The sequence below is a fragment of the Hyperolius riggenbachi genome, chromosome 1 (genome assembly GCF_040937935.1).
Source record: "Hyperolius riggenbachi isolate aHypRig1 chromosome 1, aHypRig1.pri, whole genome shotgun sequence".
In the NCBI taxonomy this organism is placed as follows: Eukaryota; Metazoa; Chordata; class Amphibia; order Anura; family Hyperoliidae; genus Hyperolius; species Hyperolius riggenbachi.
Genome location: NC_090646.1, coordinates 186,674,097 through 186,692,134, shown reverse-complemented (window position 1 = coordinate 186,692,134; position 18,038 = coordinate 186,674,097). Strand labels below are relative to the sequence as shown.

The following is an 18,038-nucleotide window of genomic DNA, read 5'->3' as shown; positions in this document are numbered from 1 at the left end:
ATAAATCAGAGTCTTTAGAGTATTTTGACAAAGATGCATCCAATTTTGGGCATTTTGTCCATTTTTCAATCTCTGACTGCTCAAATGGATACTTTCTTTTTGCTGATTTAGGTATGAATAAAGGCCTTTCAGGATTCTGCCATTGAGAAGTGATAATGTCCTGGAGAGTTTTATGAAAAGGAAAAACTCTACCCTTGGCTTGTCCTAAACCAGAATAAACCTGGTCCTGAGGAGTTAACTCAGGAACCGGTTCCTTAATTTGTTCCGTAGTATACACCGCTTTAAGCAACTCAGAAGATTCGTCCGGAGTAAAAAGGAATCTGGAGGTCTTAACCCTCTCCTCTCTATCCGAACCCTCCGAATGAGGCTGTTCCCCCTCCTCCTGAGAGACAGACACCCCCTCCTCCTCCTCTTCTTCCTCCCCCTCCTCCTCTCCCTCTTCTCCAACTCCAAAAATATCAGAAAGGGTGGAAGATTGGGATAAAAGGCCAGAAGAGGGGCCTGGAAGGGATTCAGGAGCTTGTGGAATAAAAGATTCCTTAAATTTATCCAAAGTCTCCTGCATGTTTTTATTAACAGCCTCCATTACACCTTTGAGTATATCAGATGAATGTGAGGCTACAATAGCATCGGTACAACCCTGACATAAATTCCTTGGGGCCTCCAAAGCTATTTTGCTGTTACACAAGCCACAACGTTTATAAGTTTTAACTTGTCCAGCCGTTTTAGGATCAGTCTTTGTCTAAATAAAACAGAAAGAAAAGACAATAGATCCCATAAACCATCAGTACAAGGCATGTAGACCAAAAGAAGTCCGTCCTCCACTGGAGGTCTTACCAGACTTGCACCCGATGGCTGCGCTTGCCCAGAGGATTTGGAAGCCGTGCCTGCAGCCTCTGATTCCCGCTGCTGTGGCTGCTCCCCCTTCTGTTGTGACATCCTCTCCACTCCCCAGAACACAGCTGTGCACTGCGGGGAATTCGTAAGCGCGGTGGAGACGCCAGGAGCACGCTCTTTACACTTCCTGGCTCTCCTAAGTCCGCCCCACTTCCGGCTGCCCGCCCGCTGACGTCATTTCCGGGCGCCGGTCAGAGCGCGGATGCGCCTTGCAGAGCCGGCGTCTGACGGGGGGACAAGCGTTATGCCGGCCAAGAAAGCATGCTTACGCGTAGGCGCATACGCCGTCACCGGAGGACTGTAGCCAGCGTCACCTCCTGCTCCGCTCAAGCCACGCTGCCTCCACAAGGACCCACTCACGCACTGGTGAGTGCATAAAAAATAACAAAAAACGGGAGCTTCCCTTCTTAGGTGTTTCCGACGCGGAAACACAGATTAACTGAGGTTGGAGGGAGGGCGGGGGCTTTTAATCTTCTTGGGGTTATGTTTCCCCAGATCCTGGGCTGGACCGGATCTCGTGTTGTCCCGGATGCCAGTTAGAGAAAGTTAGCTACTTACCGGGCTTCCGCGGTATCCCTTCACCCTAACCCCCACCCTACGGGGACCTTCAAACAATCTTTGGCATTCTTGTGCAGGCAAGTTAAGAACGCACCAGTATCCTCACCTGTGCCTGGGCCCTATACTGCCTATATACTGTAGCTGCTATGGTTATGGCGGTTCTCCAACCCCAAGCGCCCTGCCCAGAAAAGCCATGGCTCTTTATTGACTGGCAGCCTTTCTATAAAGTTATTTTTCCAATTTTAGTGTGCTTTGACACCAGAAACCAGGGTTTGAAGCCTTGCTGGAGCCAGTTACCTATTCAGTCCTTGGGCAAGACTTCCTAACTTTCCAGAGTGACCTACTGAGCACACCCTTAATGGCTGCAGTTCTCCAGTGCCTGGAGTCAGACAGCAGAAACGCACTATACAAATATTAATATTAACATTGTTAGTTTTCACTCTGCAGCCAGCTAATCGGGTGTTTCTCACCGCCAGTTGTTAGGAAAAACAAGATTATATGTTTTATTCTGCACTACTAGTAAAACCCTCATGTGGTAACTAAATGCCCTGTAATTCTGGGTAGAGAGCTGAAAAACAACCACTGGGGATACATAGTTATGTTAGTGTAAACGTGTTTACATTTCATAGGTGGATCGCTTACCAGAATAGTAAAAAAAACAAAAAAAAACAAAAAACCATGCACTGCCAGTTATACGTAATACAAATACGCAAAGCACAATAACCGCTCCGATTTCAACCAGCTACCTTTTAGTAACTACCCCAATTGCCAATGGGTCTTCAGGGCTGAAAATAAGAAATACAGCCCAACACCGGCAAGATCTGAAGTGGCAACATCCTCAGCCTATCACAGTCAGAAGAAAAACTGCACTACTGAGACTGAAATGGGAAAACATTACACCAGAAAGCTTATGGCAAGATACACAAACATTTTCTAACACCACAAATCATGCTGGGGTGAGCGGCGTGCAGCTATTTAATGGTTATTGCCTATGCACTTTGCTTCATACATATTTATAATGGCTGCATGTATAATTCATAGGCAGAACGCCTTCATTTAAAACTCAACACTGTTTATATTTTACACTCTTATTTAATTTACTCATTGTTATAAAACATAATTAAAATAAAAATAATCAACATAAATCTTAAAAAGAAGAAAAAAAGGCACACAACCTTACAACTAATATATAGCTTGATCGCTGAGTCGTCATGGTAATATATGAATGTTTTAAACCAATATTAAAGTGCAACTCTGCCCTAACAAAAAATATATCCTTACCCAAAGCAAGCAAGAGAAATAAGTAAGATTAGAAGTGGTGCTGTGTTCACTAAAACTGGCAAGGTACAAGCAAGCTGCTTTTAGAGCAGGCATGTCACATTTTTGACACAGCTCAAATGAATTGATGGGTCTGAATCAGGAAAGGCGCAGTCCATCAGGTAGGACACAATCCTCTCTTTCTCAGTCCATCCTAAACACTGGCATGGATCTGGCCCTCCAGGCCTGGAGTTCGACACCTGTGCTTTAGAGCTATAGCAACCAGTCTGGATGTAATCCATCAGTACCAATGAATCCATCCAGACCAGCTACACAGGGACATCATGAAAACTGGGATACTACAGAGAGATCCTGCCACCCTAAACATCTCTCAAGTTTGCCCACATTCAACACGGGCAGCATGGTGGCGTAGTGGTTAGCGCTCTTGCCTTGCAGCGCTGGGTCCCAGGTTCGTATCCCAACCAGGTCAACATCTGCAAGGAGTTTGTATGTTCTCCCCGTGTCTGTGTGGGTTTCCTCTGGGCACTCCAGTTTCCTCCCACACCCTAAAAACATACAGATAGGTTAAACCCCTAAATTGGCCCTAGACTATGATACATACACTACACTGTACATACATAGACATATGACTATGGTAGGGACTAGATTGTGAGCCCCTCTGAGGGACAGTTAGTGACAAGACAATATATACTCTGTACAGTGCTGTGTAATATGTTGGCGGTATATAAATACTAAATAATAATAAAAATAACATAATTGTATTACAGTACAAGTGTGAGATTTTTTTGTTCAGTGATTGCACTGTTCTTAACCCTCCTGGCGGTTTGCTAAAAAATCGCCAGGGGGCAGCAAATTTTTTTTTTTTATTTTTTTTTCATGTAGCGAGACAAATTCTCGCTACATGATAGCCGCTGCTCAGCGGCATCCCCCCAGCCCCTCCGATCGCCTCCGGCGATCGGCGATCAGGAGGGCTTCCCCCGTCGGGCCGGGATGACGTCATCGACGTCGTGACGTCAAAGGGGATTCCGATCCACCCCATAGAGCTGCCTGGCACTTATTGGCCAGGCAGCGCACGGGGTCTGGGGGGGGGGGCGGCTGCGGCGCGACGGATCGTCGGCGATCGGGCACTGCACGCAGCTAGCAAAGTGCTAGCTGCGTGCAGCAAAAAAAAAAATTATGCAAATTATGCAAATCGGCCCAGCGGGGCCTGAGCGGTGCCTTCCGGCGGCATGGCCCGAGCTCAGCTCGGGCTTACCGCCAGGAAGGTTAAAAGAGCCATGTTAAGGCCATGCAAGTTAAGTAAACACGGTAGACTTTAGATAGCATTCCAACTAAAGGTAACCTGTTCTAGACATATATAGCAGTATTTATAAATTACATCCACATAAAACAAAGTAAATTATTATTATTATTTATATAGCGCCGACATATTACGCAGCGCTGTACAGTGTATATATATATATATATATATCTTGTCATTAACTGTTCCTTTAAAGAGTAACTGTCAGGCTGCAGAAGCTAATTTAAACCTCTATTCTCCTGTGTTAAACAGTTTAGAAGGAAGCCATAAAGGCATTATTGAAGATAAAAATCTCTCTTACCTTTGATGTGTTCTTATCAGAAAAGCTGTTAGACCTAAGAGGACGCAAGCCGCATACTATACTGCAAAGCATTCTGGGGCCCTCCCCTCGGCTGCTAATGAGACGTTACAGCAGCTTGTAATCAGTCCAGCGCGTAGCACTGATAAATCTCCGGGCAGAGTACACTGCAGGAGTCAGCTATTGTTCCTAGCCACATGGCTCATTAATATTCACTGCACACTGTGTTATTCAGTACGAGCTTTTCTGTGATCAGGAAGCAGGCAGGACATGACGACACATTTGACAGAAAAACATGGAACCTGCCATGAGCTGTCAGGAGCATCAATCTCTGCATATACTATATAAAAATTCTGTGAAGTACAAACGTGGACAGTGAAATGCATATGTAATGTAAGTACAGCCAATCTTTAGCTACTGATATATGTGTTTATTTTCTCTGAGACCTTATACCTAACAGCTCCTCTTTAAAGAAGCTCACAATCTAATCCCTACCATTGCCATATGTCTATATTATGTATTGTAAGTACTGTAGTCTAGGGCCAATTTTTTAGGGGGAGCCAATTAACTTATCCGTATGTTTTTGGAATGTGGGAGGAAACCGGAGTGCCCGGAGGAAACCCACGCAGACACGGAGAAAACATACAAACTCTTTGCAGATAGTGCCCTGGCTGGGATTCGAACCAGGGACCCAGCGCTGCAAGGCGAGAGCGCTAACCACTGCACCACCAGTGCTGATGAAATAAATGAGAAAATGGCAGCTCCTGAACCTGTGATCATGGTGGGCGAGAGGGAAAAAAAAACCTTGGTTCCTTAAAGAGACTCTGTAACATTAAAAAGATCCCCTGGGGGGTACTCACCTCGGGTGGGGGAAGCCTCCGGATCCTAATGAGGCTTCCCACGCCGTCCTCTGTCCCACGGGGGTCTCTCCGCAGCCCTCCGAACAGCCGGCGACTGTGCCGACTGTTAGTTTAATATTTACCTTTGCTGGCTCCAGCGGGGGGCGCTGTGGAGGCTTTCCGTTCCGAACTACACGGAAATACCCGATCTCAGTCGGGTCCGCTCTACTGCGCAGGCGCCGGAAACTTGCGCCTGCGCAGTAGAGCAGACCCGACGGCGATCGGGTATTTCCGTGTAGTTCGGAGCCGACAGCCGTCAGAGCGCCTGCGCTGGAGCCAGGAAGGTAAATAATGACGTCACCGCTGCCCGGACTCCACGGAGGGCTGCAGCGAGACCCCTGACGGATGGAGGACGGCGTGGGAAGCCTCATTAGGATCCGGAGGCTTCCCCCACCCGAGGTGAGTACCCCCCAGGGGATCTTTTTATGTTACAGATCCTCTTTAAAGGACAACTGAAACGAGAAGAATATGGAGGCTGCCATATTATTTCCTCAAACAATACCAGTTGCCTGGCATCTTGCTTATCTATTTGGTTGCAGTAGTGCCTGAATCACAACAGAAACAAGCATGCAGCTAACCTTGTCAGATCTGACAATGTCAGAAACACCTGATCTGCTGCATGCTTGCTTAGGGTCTGTGGCTAAAAGTATTAGAGGCAGAGGATCAGCAGGACAGCCAGGCAAATGGTATTGTTTAAAATGAAATAAATATGGCAGCCTCCTTAGACCTCTAGCTACAGATGTCCTTTAAAGGATTCCCACTGCCAAGGCTCAGCAGAGGACTACTATGAAGGACCAAAGGAAGAAGTGAGTGAGAGACCTTTGGTATCAGCCAAGGTGTTAGGCCTTATTTCACATGACAGTCTGAAGGTAGTGACTCCTCTAGCTATCAGCTGCTCCCGAGCACCAGCTGATTCCTGCATTAGCTGCACTCTTGCTAGTGCTCAGCATAGTGGTGGAAAGTCACATCAGAGCCCGGCTGTGCTCAGATGTGACATGTCTGAGGTTTTTCCACCAGGTAACTCCACCGTATGTCAAATGCAGACATGCGTGGAATCAATTCTGCACACTGCAGCAATTCAAAACAAGGCATATGCTTTTAAAGTTCCCTGATGTCTGAATTATGGAATGCCAATAAAGAATTGTACAAGAGAGCAAAGTGGCAGATCTAACACACTGCACAGTCAAACATGGATAAATGTTTCCACCTTTCACCAGAAGCCCCGGAGGAAAATCTACCATGCCGCAGGGTGCACCTGATTATTTGTTCTGTATTCAATATCACTTTAAACATAGTTAAAGGATGAGAGGAACAGAGGTGACCTCTAGGGGCTGGAAGAAGCCCCAGGTAAGTAAAGCTACTTTTTTTTTCCACTTGCGGATATCCTTTAAGTAAAGCCTTGCAAGGTAAGGAGCCCACTGTTAAAACAGCCATATATCTTACTGAACCAACTGAGTACAAGCTTCTACTTTATTACCTGGTTTGAGGAAGCCCAAAATTCGTGCCAATTCCAACCCTGGGGAGGCAGTGAACCACCTTTTTCACAGTGGACTGGTCTGGAAAGTTGAACATGACAGCAACTGCATATGAAGAAGAGAAAAATGTAGCTTTACTAATTCATACATCAAAAAGGACCGGCACCGCTGTAAAGTATAGTATCAAAGCTCTTTTATTCCATCAAGTACGGCTTGGCAATGACAGACGCTGTTTCGGGCTATGCCCTTTATCAAACTGCAGAAGCCTAGCTTTACTAATTCATATCACTTTCATGCACAATTTAACATTTAGACGTCAAAAAGCAAAAGTAAATCTAAAAACTTTACATTTATAAATTCTAGCAAAAATGCATTACTAGAGTACACCACAGTTAAACCAAGGTGAATAATCTAAATGAGTAAAACTAATTGGACTAACAGTGGGATTTATGAAAACTTGATTCCAGATTAACAGTGGAAAGTTTTTGCAAAATTAAAGCCATACCTTTACATGTCAGTATAATCATTTAAGCTAATTGTATCACACCCGGGCTTCTACTCTCCATGCATAACAATAGCCAGCCTATACTACAGAAATTTTTTAAAATATGTCAAATACAATATAAATCCATAAAATACCAAAATGAAACAACTTTAAAAAAAAAAAAAAAAAACAAACAACTGAATGGGGTAAAGAAAAAAAAAACTTTGCTAACTTGACATCCCCTGTTGGAAAAATACCTCCAGTGAAGAAATAATGCCCATATAATAATGCCCTTCCTCAGTGAAGAAATAATGCCCAGCTACAAATAGAGAAATGATTTTGGATGTTATGCCTAACAGTTACACTTTAAGCAAAATTCGCTCAAAGATGTGGAAGAGGCATTTTAATAAGAACCCAAAGATGGACAGTTCATAAAGAGAACTCTATGATTTTGTCCATAAAGGGCTGCAGAAACACTATGCCAGCAATGAGTAGTAATGATGATTATGTGGCCATAGATTTCATACACAGCTGGTAAATTACATGACATACATAAACATTTTTTTGCAAGTAGAAGGTAAGAAAATAAATGATATAGGTTTGTGGATTAGTGGTAATAAATTTTAGATAAAATCACCCAGTGTACCCCCTTTCATACCCTTAGGCCTGGAACCTACGGGGAGTGCTATCCCAGTGCTTGCCAATCGCCAGCGGTTAATCAAAAGACAATTCAATCTACTACTGTATTATTGGATTTTTGTAGAAAAGCAAAGTCCACAGGAAAATCCAATCCAAAGCAAATGTGCATCATATGTAGACTAGCTTTGCCTGGATTTGAACCCATGATACCAGTGCTGCCTGTTGCTTCCACACATATAAACAACATATCCATGGTGCCCAGTTTTATATAGATCTTTTTTTCCCCCAGGTTTCACTACAGTGATGACTTTAATGATGTTATTTGATGTAATCTGTGGCTGTTGACCGCTATGTATCCAGCAAATGCTTTTCTAAATATAGATAGCAATGTGAGTGGTGAAGCCTCATCTTCCCACATTTGTAAAAGTTACATGTACTTCCGCTACATTCTTGCTTGTACAAATTGTCAAACAGATGTTTAGGACTATGGAACATATTCTATATACATGTCATCACAAAACATAATTCAATTTTACTATGTAAATTATGATTGTTTACAATGACTGACTTGTGTGATCGGTTTGTTTCCATGAATCCAGGTTTCCTCCTCGCAAATTCAGCTAATCAGACAAATTCTAAATCGTTCCCGCTTTCCCCTCTTTTTTGTAAGCCATAAAATTAATGGCAGCATCTGATACAGGCTTGGATTGCATACACTGCAATATGCATATCAATGACTATCTAATTTACTTTTGAAAGAAAACAATTCTGTAAAATTCTGTTGTGGTTTTCCTATGAGTACAAGTGGGACAATAAATAGGTAAACAATACAGTCAGGCAAGTGTATAAATGAGGTAGTGACTCAATAGTTATACAATTATCAAAAGCACACAAAATACTTTCACAAGGGAAATGTGAATCAAAGTTGAGAACAGGCTGGGTGACTGAACTTTTTACATTGGAAAATCCTAGGAAAAAAAAAAACAGGAAGACCAGAAGCCCGAATGGCACAGTAAGTTCAAGAGTTGTAGGAATGTTTTTTTAAAAAAACAGATCAATACTCACAAAAGTGGGTGGCAAGAGCAGCAACCATCAATTGCGCCTGAGGAGGACACTGCCTCCAAACGGGTACAGGTCACCGCCTGTACAGGTCGCACTCTGCAAAAGGAACCTGGAGCCGAGGGGCCCAGGAAGGACTCCCCTCTGGGAGGGGCGTGATAACAACCACACACGGTGGAGCGGCACCCAAGAGTATAAAACAGCTGAAAATAAAAACAACTTGAGATGGCTTACCTCAGACAAGAATTCACTTGCGGTACAATAAGAAAAAATTTATTGAGCACAAGGCAACGTGTTTTGTGAGATTCAACTACCTTCATCAGGCCAATCCCTGTGCTGGGTGAAGATACACATCGAGCATCGGGCGCCTCTGCCATCTACTTCTAGAGGTGCCCGATGCTAGATGTATATCTTCACCCGTCACAGTGATTGGCCCGATTAAGCTCGTTGGATCTCTCGGAACGCGTTGCCTAGTGCACAAATTATTTTTCTTACTGTACCGTAGGTGAATTCTTGTCAGAGGTAAGTCACCTCAAGTTTTTATATTCAGCTTTTTATACTCTTGTCTTGGGCGCCTCTCCACCGTGTGTTGCACTTTTTACATGTATATTAACCTCCTTAGCGGTAATCTCAAATCAGGACAGAAATCTGCAGTTCACAGCGGTAATTATGTGCCTGAGTGAGTTATATGCAGGAGCTGCTGCAGAGCTCTCTGTGGTATGGTTTTCTCTTGTTTTAGGGTCTAAAAGCATCTGAAAAAAATTGCAGTTTTTAGACCCTAAATCTGGAAATAATCATAATGCCTGGGAGGTTAAGTGTCTCATGGCTGGTCTCAGACTCTTCTAGGCTTACGGAGAGAGATGATATGATTGCATCACCCATCTTCTGCATCTTGTATATTGCTTGAAATAGAACACAGTTAAAGACAAAAACATTTTTATTTTGGATGCTTTGGCAAGGATGGTGGGGGGCAGGGGTGTAACTAGAATGTCTAGAGCCCACCTGGAAAAAGTTTGCATGGGGAGACCCTGGGTCCATAGTCTACTCAACCCCCTCTCCCCCCAACAAGTTGAGCCAGCCAACAAAGAAATAAAAATATATAAAAAAATACTCCCAACAAACCATCCTCATCTATCAGGGTAGCACAGGTTTACATGAAAGTGCCTGTAATAAGGACTTTGTTCATTTTGTTTTCATCTCAATCCCCCAATACCATGAAGTAGGCTGTGACTGGTTAAAAGCACCAACACAAATTATGATTTTCAATAACATGATGAATATGGAAATATTCAGTTAAATATTCCGCTTGCTGCACTGTCAACTGGTGTGTGACATAAAAGCACAATTTCCCATGAGAACTAGCTACAGTTTGCAGCCAGTATTCAAACCTAAGAGACCAAGTCTGAGATTGGAATTCATAAAAATTTGAATCCTGTCACAATGAAGTTATACGAGGCACATCTGTATTCCTGTATATATACAGTTTCTTCCTTTTCTGAACTACTGAGTGCCAGGACAATCTGCAAGTCTTAAGGCCCATATGCACTAATGATTGTCGTAAGTGATTTTGCGCAAATTTTTTTTTTTTTGCAATATCGTGCAATATTGTGTAAAGAGGCGATCGTTTATTATTGAATGAAAAATATGTCTAAGTTGTTGAGGATTGTTCCGATCCTCATAGACTTGCGCTGGTTTTGACTCGATCGTGTATCAGTGTTCCCCAACCCTGCCCTCAGGGCAATCCAACGGTGCATGTTTTGTGGAAATCCCTAGAGGTCATAAATCAGCTCTGCTGAGACACTAATTACCTCACCTGTGACTGTGTGTGGTTTCCTGTAAAACGTACTGTCGGTGGGCCTTGAGGACAGGGTTGGGGAGCTCTGGTGTAAATGATCATTTATGCGATCGTTTGTTTCCGACGTTGCAAACAAAGCTTACCGATTCGGCCAGATGGATGGGGGGGAACAATTGTTCATCTTTGGAGATGGCCCAATCCCATCTGGCCCTGATCTGCAAGTGGGTATTCAGCTTTATGCTGAGATGAGCGATCAGCCGCCTAATAGGTCACCTTCCAAAAGTGAGTGTCAATTACATACGAGTAAACTAAAGCCTTTAGAAGCAGATATTGGGATCAGGCCTGATTGTGTTCACCAACCCTCAAAGTGCCTGTATACTAAAAAACAATATATACATAAAGCTATACTAAAGTCATTATATGGGCTCAAATTGATGACAGAGTCAGGAACCAATGAAATCAGCTCCTGACCGACTCACAGAGATATTCTGTCATTGTGACGGCAGAGTGAGAGGCATGCGGTGATGGGTGAGTGGCATGACCAGTGAGTCCGTGTGGCGATTTTTTTTCTGGTACAGGCAGTCTCTGCTCCTTAGGGGGCCAGAGACTACTGGTACGCAAGTGGTTAAGCAAGAGATGGCCTTAAAAAAGACAAAAAAACTAGCACAGGTATCCTATTAGATTAATGTACATCTTACAAGGAAACAGATTTTTTGGATACAGTATTGTACAGATCAAACTATAGTACCATGTATACAATTGTTCTGGGATAATTACCTCTGTTTGCCATGAATATTTCCAGTGCAGTGTTTTGGAGCAGGTAGCGGCGTGAAAATATAGCACGTATTTCTGTGAACAGCCATTTTCCATGCACCCCCTCGGTGTAGGCCAGAATCTGTAAAGATACAGAGACAGAACATGTGTCAGCTATGCAGCATCAAGAACATATATCCTACAACTCACATTGCTGACCTGAAACTTAAAAAAAAAAAAAAACGTCATTTGCATCAGATCCATAGAATTTCAAGATAGAGATTTTACTGATTTTTGTTTACATATTTATCAGAATAATGCTTTCGTTAACTATACTAGAATCTTTACTAAAGGGCATACAAATTACATAATTTTCTTGTATCCCCCTAAATCAAAAAGGGTGTGGCAAATGATTCAAGGGAAGGCGTTGTAATGTCCCTACTCTTGTGTAGAGCTAATCTGGGAGCGGGTGGATAACTTCCCAGTAGGCTGTTGAGTTGTAGGAAATAACCATCTATGGGAAACCTGTGCAGACAAGAACAGTCTTAAGTAGATAATGTGCTTATCTCTAAGTGCTAGGCTTACTGCCTCATACACCAACATAAAATAACTATGGGGATAACAATAGCCCGGCAACCCCTACAGGGGGGCCCTCTTCCCATTCGCATGCAGAGTAGCGCAGGGAGAGTTCTATTTACCTGCTTCAAGTGCCTCAGAGCTCCGTGCATCACAGCAGCAGCACTCTCTGCTGCCCTTCACCGAGCTTCTGATCAGATGACTCTCTTTGGTCATATGACATGGAGTCGGTGTATGGTAGCAGAGTGTGTGCTGTGGTGCATGGAAGAGACCCACAGCATTGGAACAGGTAGCGAGTGTAATATTACCTGCTTCCAGTGCTGTGGGTATCCTCTGTGCATCACAGCACGCTCTCTCTGCTGCCTTTCACTGGCTCCCTATCACATGCCTGAGGGGGCGGGGTCGCTATGGAACTGGGGGCCCTACGCAATCTTTTTTTTTTGCAGGGAAGCCCCATACATGGTAGTTACACTGCAAGATAAGTCCAACAATCTAAATCTTAAATATATCACAGTGTGATTTTATTAGTGGGTGATGTTGCCGTTTAAATTGGGAAAGGGAAAATCCATGCTGCACATTGGTAATTCAGACCTGTTTCTGTCTCTATAGTGAAAAGTCAGTCGACCATGCAGTGGAGTGGTTTTTTTGCCTGCTTAACAGAAGTATAGGTCCCAATCCAATGTCTACCAAGGTCACTTTCTCTCTGATTATTTATATTATAATTTATAATACAGTTCAGGACATACAAGAGCACGGAGCCATAAGTAAATGACCTGTGTGAAGAAATAAAGGAGTTTGAGAACAATAAAGAAAGCATGCAGGTCACCACCCCCCTCCCCCTGATGACAGACTCATGCCTCTGCACCAATGCAGAACCCAGCTTGTGCTCCTGTAGGGTGGAGAGCTGTCAAAATTCTAATTCTTGTCTGCATGGGGCTCAAAGGGAAGAGATGTGCAGAAGCCTTGCCATTAGTTACATTTTTACATGTTGCCTTCAGGTACGCTTGAAAGACAACAGGAATATTTCATATGCCGCAGTAAAAGGAGAATTCATGGATTTGCAGAACAGCCATGCCACTGGGAAATACAGAAATCTGACACTTCCAATGCTCTGGGAAAATCATATTGTAAAGCTTGACATGGGAGGGGTTTGATAGCTGTCAAGCTGTCCACACAGGAAAAGGCAACATAAATTTACACCCTTCTGTCCTGCTTACCTCAGCTACAGTAACTTAATAACTCTTCATGTAACTGACAAATCTACACCTCCAAGGCTTTACATTCCCTCTAAAAAGCAAAGTAAAACATTTCCCTAAATACTGTGAGGGGATTCAAATTACAATTCACTTTTTAATGTATTTAATCTCTTTGATAGTTACTACAACATTTCTAATTAGAGTCAAAGAAAACCACAGGATTTATTATAATGTACTAGTGGACATAAGCCCGTTTAAAAACAGGCTGTGTCTGTCACTGTGCATGCGCCCGCACATTTCCGCCACGCACGCCTGCCGTGCACTCCGCGCCCGCCGTCCCGTCCCTTCGCCAATCATCCCTTGCCGCGCGTCACTCTCCCTCAGTGTCTCTGCATCCCTGCACATGCGCAGAGCGCATGTGGGACACACACAGGGACATGGGACGCAGAGACATTAGGGTTTTATTATAGAGGATTATAATGGATGTAAAGGAGTCTTACGACTATTGTTCTGAGCTATACCAGTCCCCTCATCTAAAGCTACAGACAGACACAGAACAATGTTTGCTGGACAATCTGCTCATTACAGAAATATGCTGTTTTAAACAAACTCAGATGGAGAGTTTTAATTTGTTGGTAAGACTTTCTCTACCAAGAAAATTACAGTATATGTCCCAAAAACACTATTGAGAGGTTACCAGGTCATAATAAAACATTTTACCTTTGGAAAAGGAGGGGTGTGTCAATGCCCGATGTATAAAGTGTGTATAATTAAGCAATGTTGACAGCAATGTGCAATGTTTTGCTGTTTATGTCCTTCTGAATTTTTGTGAGACTTTAATGAAAGCAAATTACCTGATTCATGACCAATTTCGCTCTATGACCTAAAACTACTACCATTGGTCCCTGTTTAAAATCCTTCTCAGTTCTTTAAAATATTTAAAACACTTAGCCCCATTAACTATAGCAACTTCACAGTAGAGAGTGATAGACGTCTAAATAGACAAAACAGAAAGAAAAAAAAGAGTTGGTCAGAGGAACTGTTCTGGGTACATTGAAACATACGTTGCATAAAGGAAAGTAGACAAGCACTGTGATGCTCCAGTTTTATTAGTGCAGCTACATACAGCAAAGTCCATGCAGTAGATTTAAACACTGTGTTAATACATAGCATATGTGAGGAAAGTCACAAGGTGGGACAACAGGCACTAAGCGGACTGCCACAAGGGGCGATTCATGTTCAAGGCACACTTGCTCAAGTCTGGTCCAGGTGAAAAATAGTTCCATTTGAGGCTACAACTGCACAAATGCAAAATCACCAACATTACAGACACTATGGCTATCATTCATAAAGCATTTCCGCATGCGGAAATGCTTAAAACAGCTGACTTTACTGACCACATAGCAAATTCTGAATTCATAAAGGCTCTTTCCGCATGAAAAGCTGACATTACCGAGCAGAGCGATAAATCATTTTATAGCCAAGGTTAACTGACCTGATGGTACCAAATACATGTTAGTGGATTATAAATGGTCTCAACAGAAAGCAGCCAAAAAAATTCCAGTCTACAAATGAGATTAATCTACAACTGTATAGCTTTGTACTGCATCTAATAGTACATAGCTAGTGATGATAAAATTACAACCGATATTCAAACATATTTCTACTGACAACTAACTGAATAGTGCTACAAGGTGGTAATTCCAAGTAAACCGGTCAGAACAAAGAAAATACTGATTGCTTGATCTCAGTGCATGAGACACTTAAAGCAGCAGGGTCAGCCATGCTATGCCAGGGGAAAAAAAACATTTACAAGTAAATACTTGTTCTACTTACATAACAGATGTATTGTACTGTTTTATATAGTAAACAAAGGGAATTCTGTTTCTGGCAGTTCCCATTTGTATTCCTTTTGACTAAAGCCAATACTGATTACATTTCCTGTCTTACGCTTTTTTTTCCCTCCCAGAATCTCTGTCATAGCTGCTTGCTCTGTAAACACTAGAGCACAGGCAGAGATCATATTTCAGCTCTAACTGAACTGTACTCAGCCAATCAGTGAGGAGCAGGAATGTGGGAGGGGAGATGACAAGCTTCCTCTCTCTCCCTCTCCACGGCGATAGCAAGAATATAGCCAGTCTGATTGCGATAAGATTTATTACAGCAGAAACATTTCTGAATAGATTGGAGTGCTTGCAAAGCAGGGTAAGGTTCCAAGCTGCACAATAAACACAGAGCAGTGGGTAAATGGAATTTGATTCTGTGGCTGACAATCCTGCTTTAAAGTGGAATTCCTACTTTGTTGAGGAATAAGCAATACCTTTATTTTATCTTCACAATTTGCTATGAGTAATGCCATACATTTTGTCAAATTGCTTCCCTCATATAAATTAATATCAATACAGCCACTATTGATTATAACAAGCATTAATAAGTAGTATCAGAGCTTCCTGATCCGTCAATCAGGGCAGTTGTGGAAAACAAGTAACAGTTGCTACTCTGAGAAGCTAGTTACTCCAAGCAGGAAGTGGTAATATCTGGCTGGCTGTATTGAAATCTAGTGCAACAGAGTACAGATTTCAGACTAGAAAAGTAATTCAACCTTGGTCTGCTGTCAGTTTTGGAAATTCAAAACAAACTAAAAACTGGTATGAAAAGGTAATTCTTAAAAAAAAAAATTACGTTGTTAAAATATTTGTATAGTACAGATACAGGTTTATAGAAAAACTTTAGCAACACTGGAATTTCTCTTTTTAGGCCCACAGAGTGAATCATACACTCATACAACACACTGAGGACATTATGATCAACTGCAAACATTATTACATTGAAGAGAACAGAATTTATAAGTGGACGTGGGTTTTATGAGGCTTTGTCACTGTTCTTTTTCCTATTACATATGAAATTTAGCTAAAAACAGCAGTTGATCCTATGGATCAGTTTAGCCTCTGCTCTATCATGCAGTACAATCACCACTTCTATAGCCATACTTCAAAGTCTCTAGAGTTCAATTAAAATTGGATTAGATGTAAGACTGTCTTCTGTGGGACTTTCGTCATCCATTGACAGCACTCCTTACAAAAGCCCAGCCCTCCAGTGAACTGGTTACCATGGTAACTACGTTTCTACTATTGCTCCAAAGTTATTTCAAAGATTTAGATCTACAGAAAATACACTACAGTTCATACAAAAACTAAACTGTATCAAATCCAAGTTAATGTTCAGCTTAACAAAAAAAGTATTTTATACACAAAACCTCACAAAGCGATTTAAGTATTGCCTATTAATCATTTGACAGCAAGTCTTAAGGGAAGAAGATGTCTATGGTACACTTGTGGGAATTGTTTCTATAAAAGAAATCTGGACCATGTTATTAGATCAAGATATTGTATAGCTTCCAAGCAATACTAAGGCTGGAGTCACAGTGGGCAGTTGTATAACACGCATCATAATGCATTATAATGTGTGAACTGCAATGCAGACTGGATATTGGGCAGCACGGTGGCGTAGTGGTTAGCGCTCTCGCCTTGCAGCGCTGGGCAGTATTCCAATCCCAGGCCAGGTCAACATCTGCAAAGGAGTTTGTATGTTCTCCTCAGGTCTGTGTGGGTTTTACCCGGGCACTCTGGTTTCCTCTCACATCCCCAAAAAACATACAGATAAGTTAATTAACGTCGCCCTAAAAATTGGTCCTAGACTATGATACATACACTACACGATACCAACTATGGTAGGGATTAGATTGTGAGCTTCTCTGAAGGACAGTTAGTGACAAGATAATATACTCTGTACAGCACTGTGTAATGTGTCGGCGCTATATAAATAAATATAGGCTTTAATACAATTCCAGCATGCGAGTTAGAATAACATGATTAGTTACAACGCAGCACTGTGAACAGGCTCACAGAATTATACGGGCAGTGAGTTCACATGCAGAATTCTTCTGCAACGCAACTGACCGCTGTGAACTAGGCCTGAAATTCTTTCACAGAAAAAAGAAAAACAGCATTAATGTACATAGAAGGCCTAAAACTTTTACATTTTACAACTTGTAGCTCATCTTAGCACTGAGACAGGAAGAGGCTGTTTTGGCTGCCACCTCTCTTCATAGTCTGAAAAATGCTATACAGAGTACCGGTATTACAAAAGATTCTTAAGGTTCTTAAATTACCTGTATAAACACAAAGCCAATGCTTATTATTGCATACAAAACTAGGTAAAATGTATTTGTAATGTTTGCCTGGAGTAGAACTATATTTAACAATGATACTCCAACCATCTCCCTGCTTATGCACATGCAAGACAATGTAAATCTGACAATAGGAGATGCACACAAAAACAAGTTTACCTAATTACGTGAATATCCTTAAAGGCAGAGTTACAATTTTGCTATAAGATTTACCCCTGTCCCCTCTAGGTGATGTACAAAATGGCAGTACATACAGGACTTCGCCAAGAGTCTGCACTGGACTGCCCGCTGTTGTGAGACTGTGTGCAAATTTTTCAAACCCAGCATAGGGTGAATTAGAGCAAAACAGGTGCAAAAAAAGTGGAGCAAATACTTTGAGGAAGGATTCTGATTTGTAACTGAGTAACTGCTACTCTTTAGCACCAGATTTGTTTCAATTCACCTTGCATTGATCTTGTTAAGTTTGGACCTGTATCGGCAGAACAAGCTGTACTCAAGGGCATTTCTCAACACTGTCAAACATAGCAAGGAACATGCACAGGATACAGCAAAACTATTTGTCATCCTATATCCATATATCTACAGTTTAAAGAGAGTCTGAAGCGAAAATATATTGCTAAATTTACCTTTCCATTTGCTTCA

At 42.2% G+C, this 18,038-nt stretch overlaps 1 protein-coding gene across 4 annotated transcripts in view; it reads right to left on the bottom strand.

Annotated features, from left to right (window-relative positions):
- LRBA (LPS responsive beige-like anchor protein) overlaps positions 1–18,038 on the bottom strand; it is a 677,685-nt gene that overhangs the window by 225,992 nt on the left and 433,655 nt on the right. For all 4 annotated transcript variants that reach the window (XM_068279131.1, XM_068279139.1, XM_068279143.1 and 1 more), the window contains 2 exons: positions 11,460–11,577; positions 6,708–6,810 (listed from right to left, as the gene is read on the bottom strand). In XM_068279131.1, the coding sequence (XP_068135232.1) occupies positions 6,708–6,810; positions 11,460–11,577 (221 nt within the window). The remainder of the gene's footprint in view (positions 1–6,707; positions 6,811–11,459; positions 11,578–18,038) is intronic.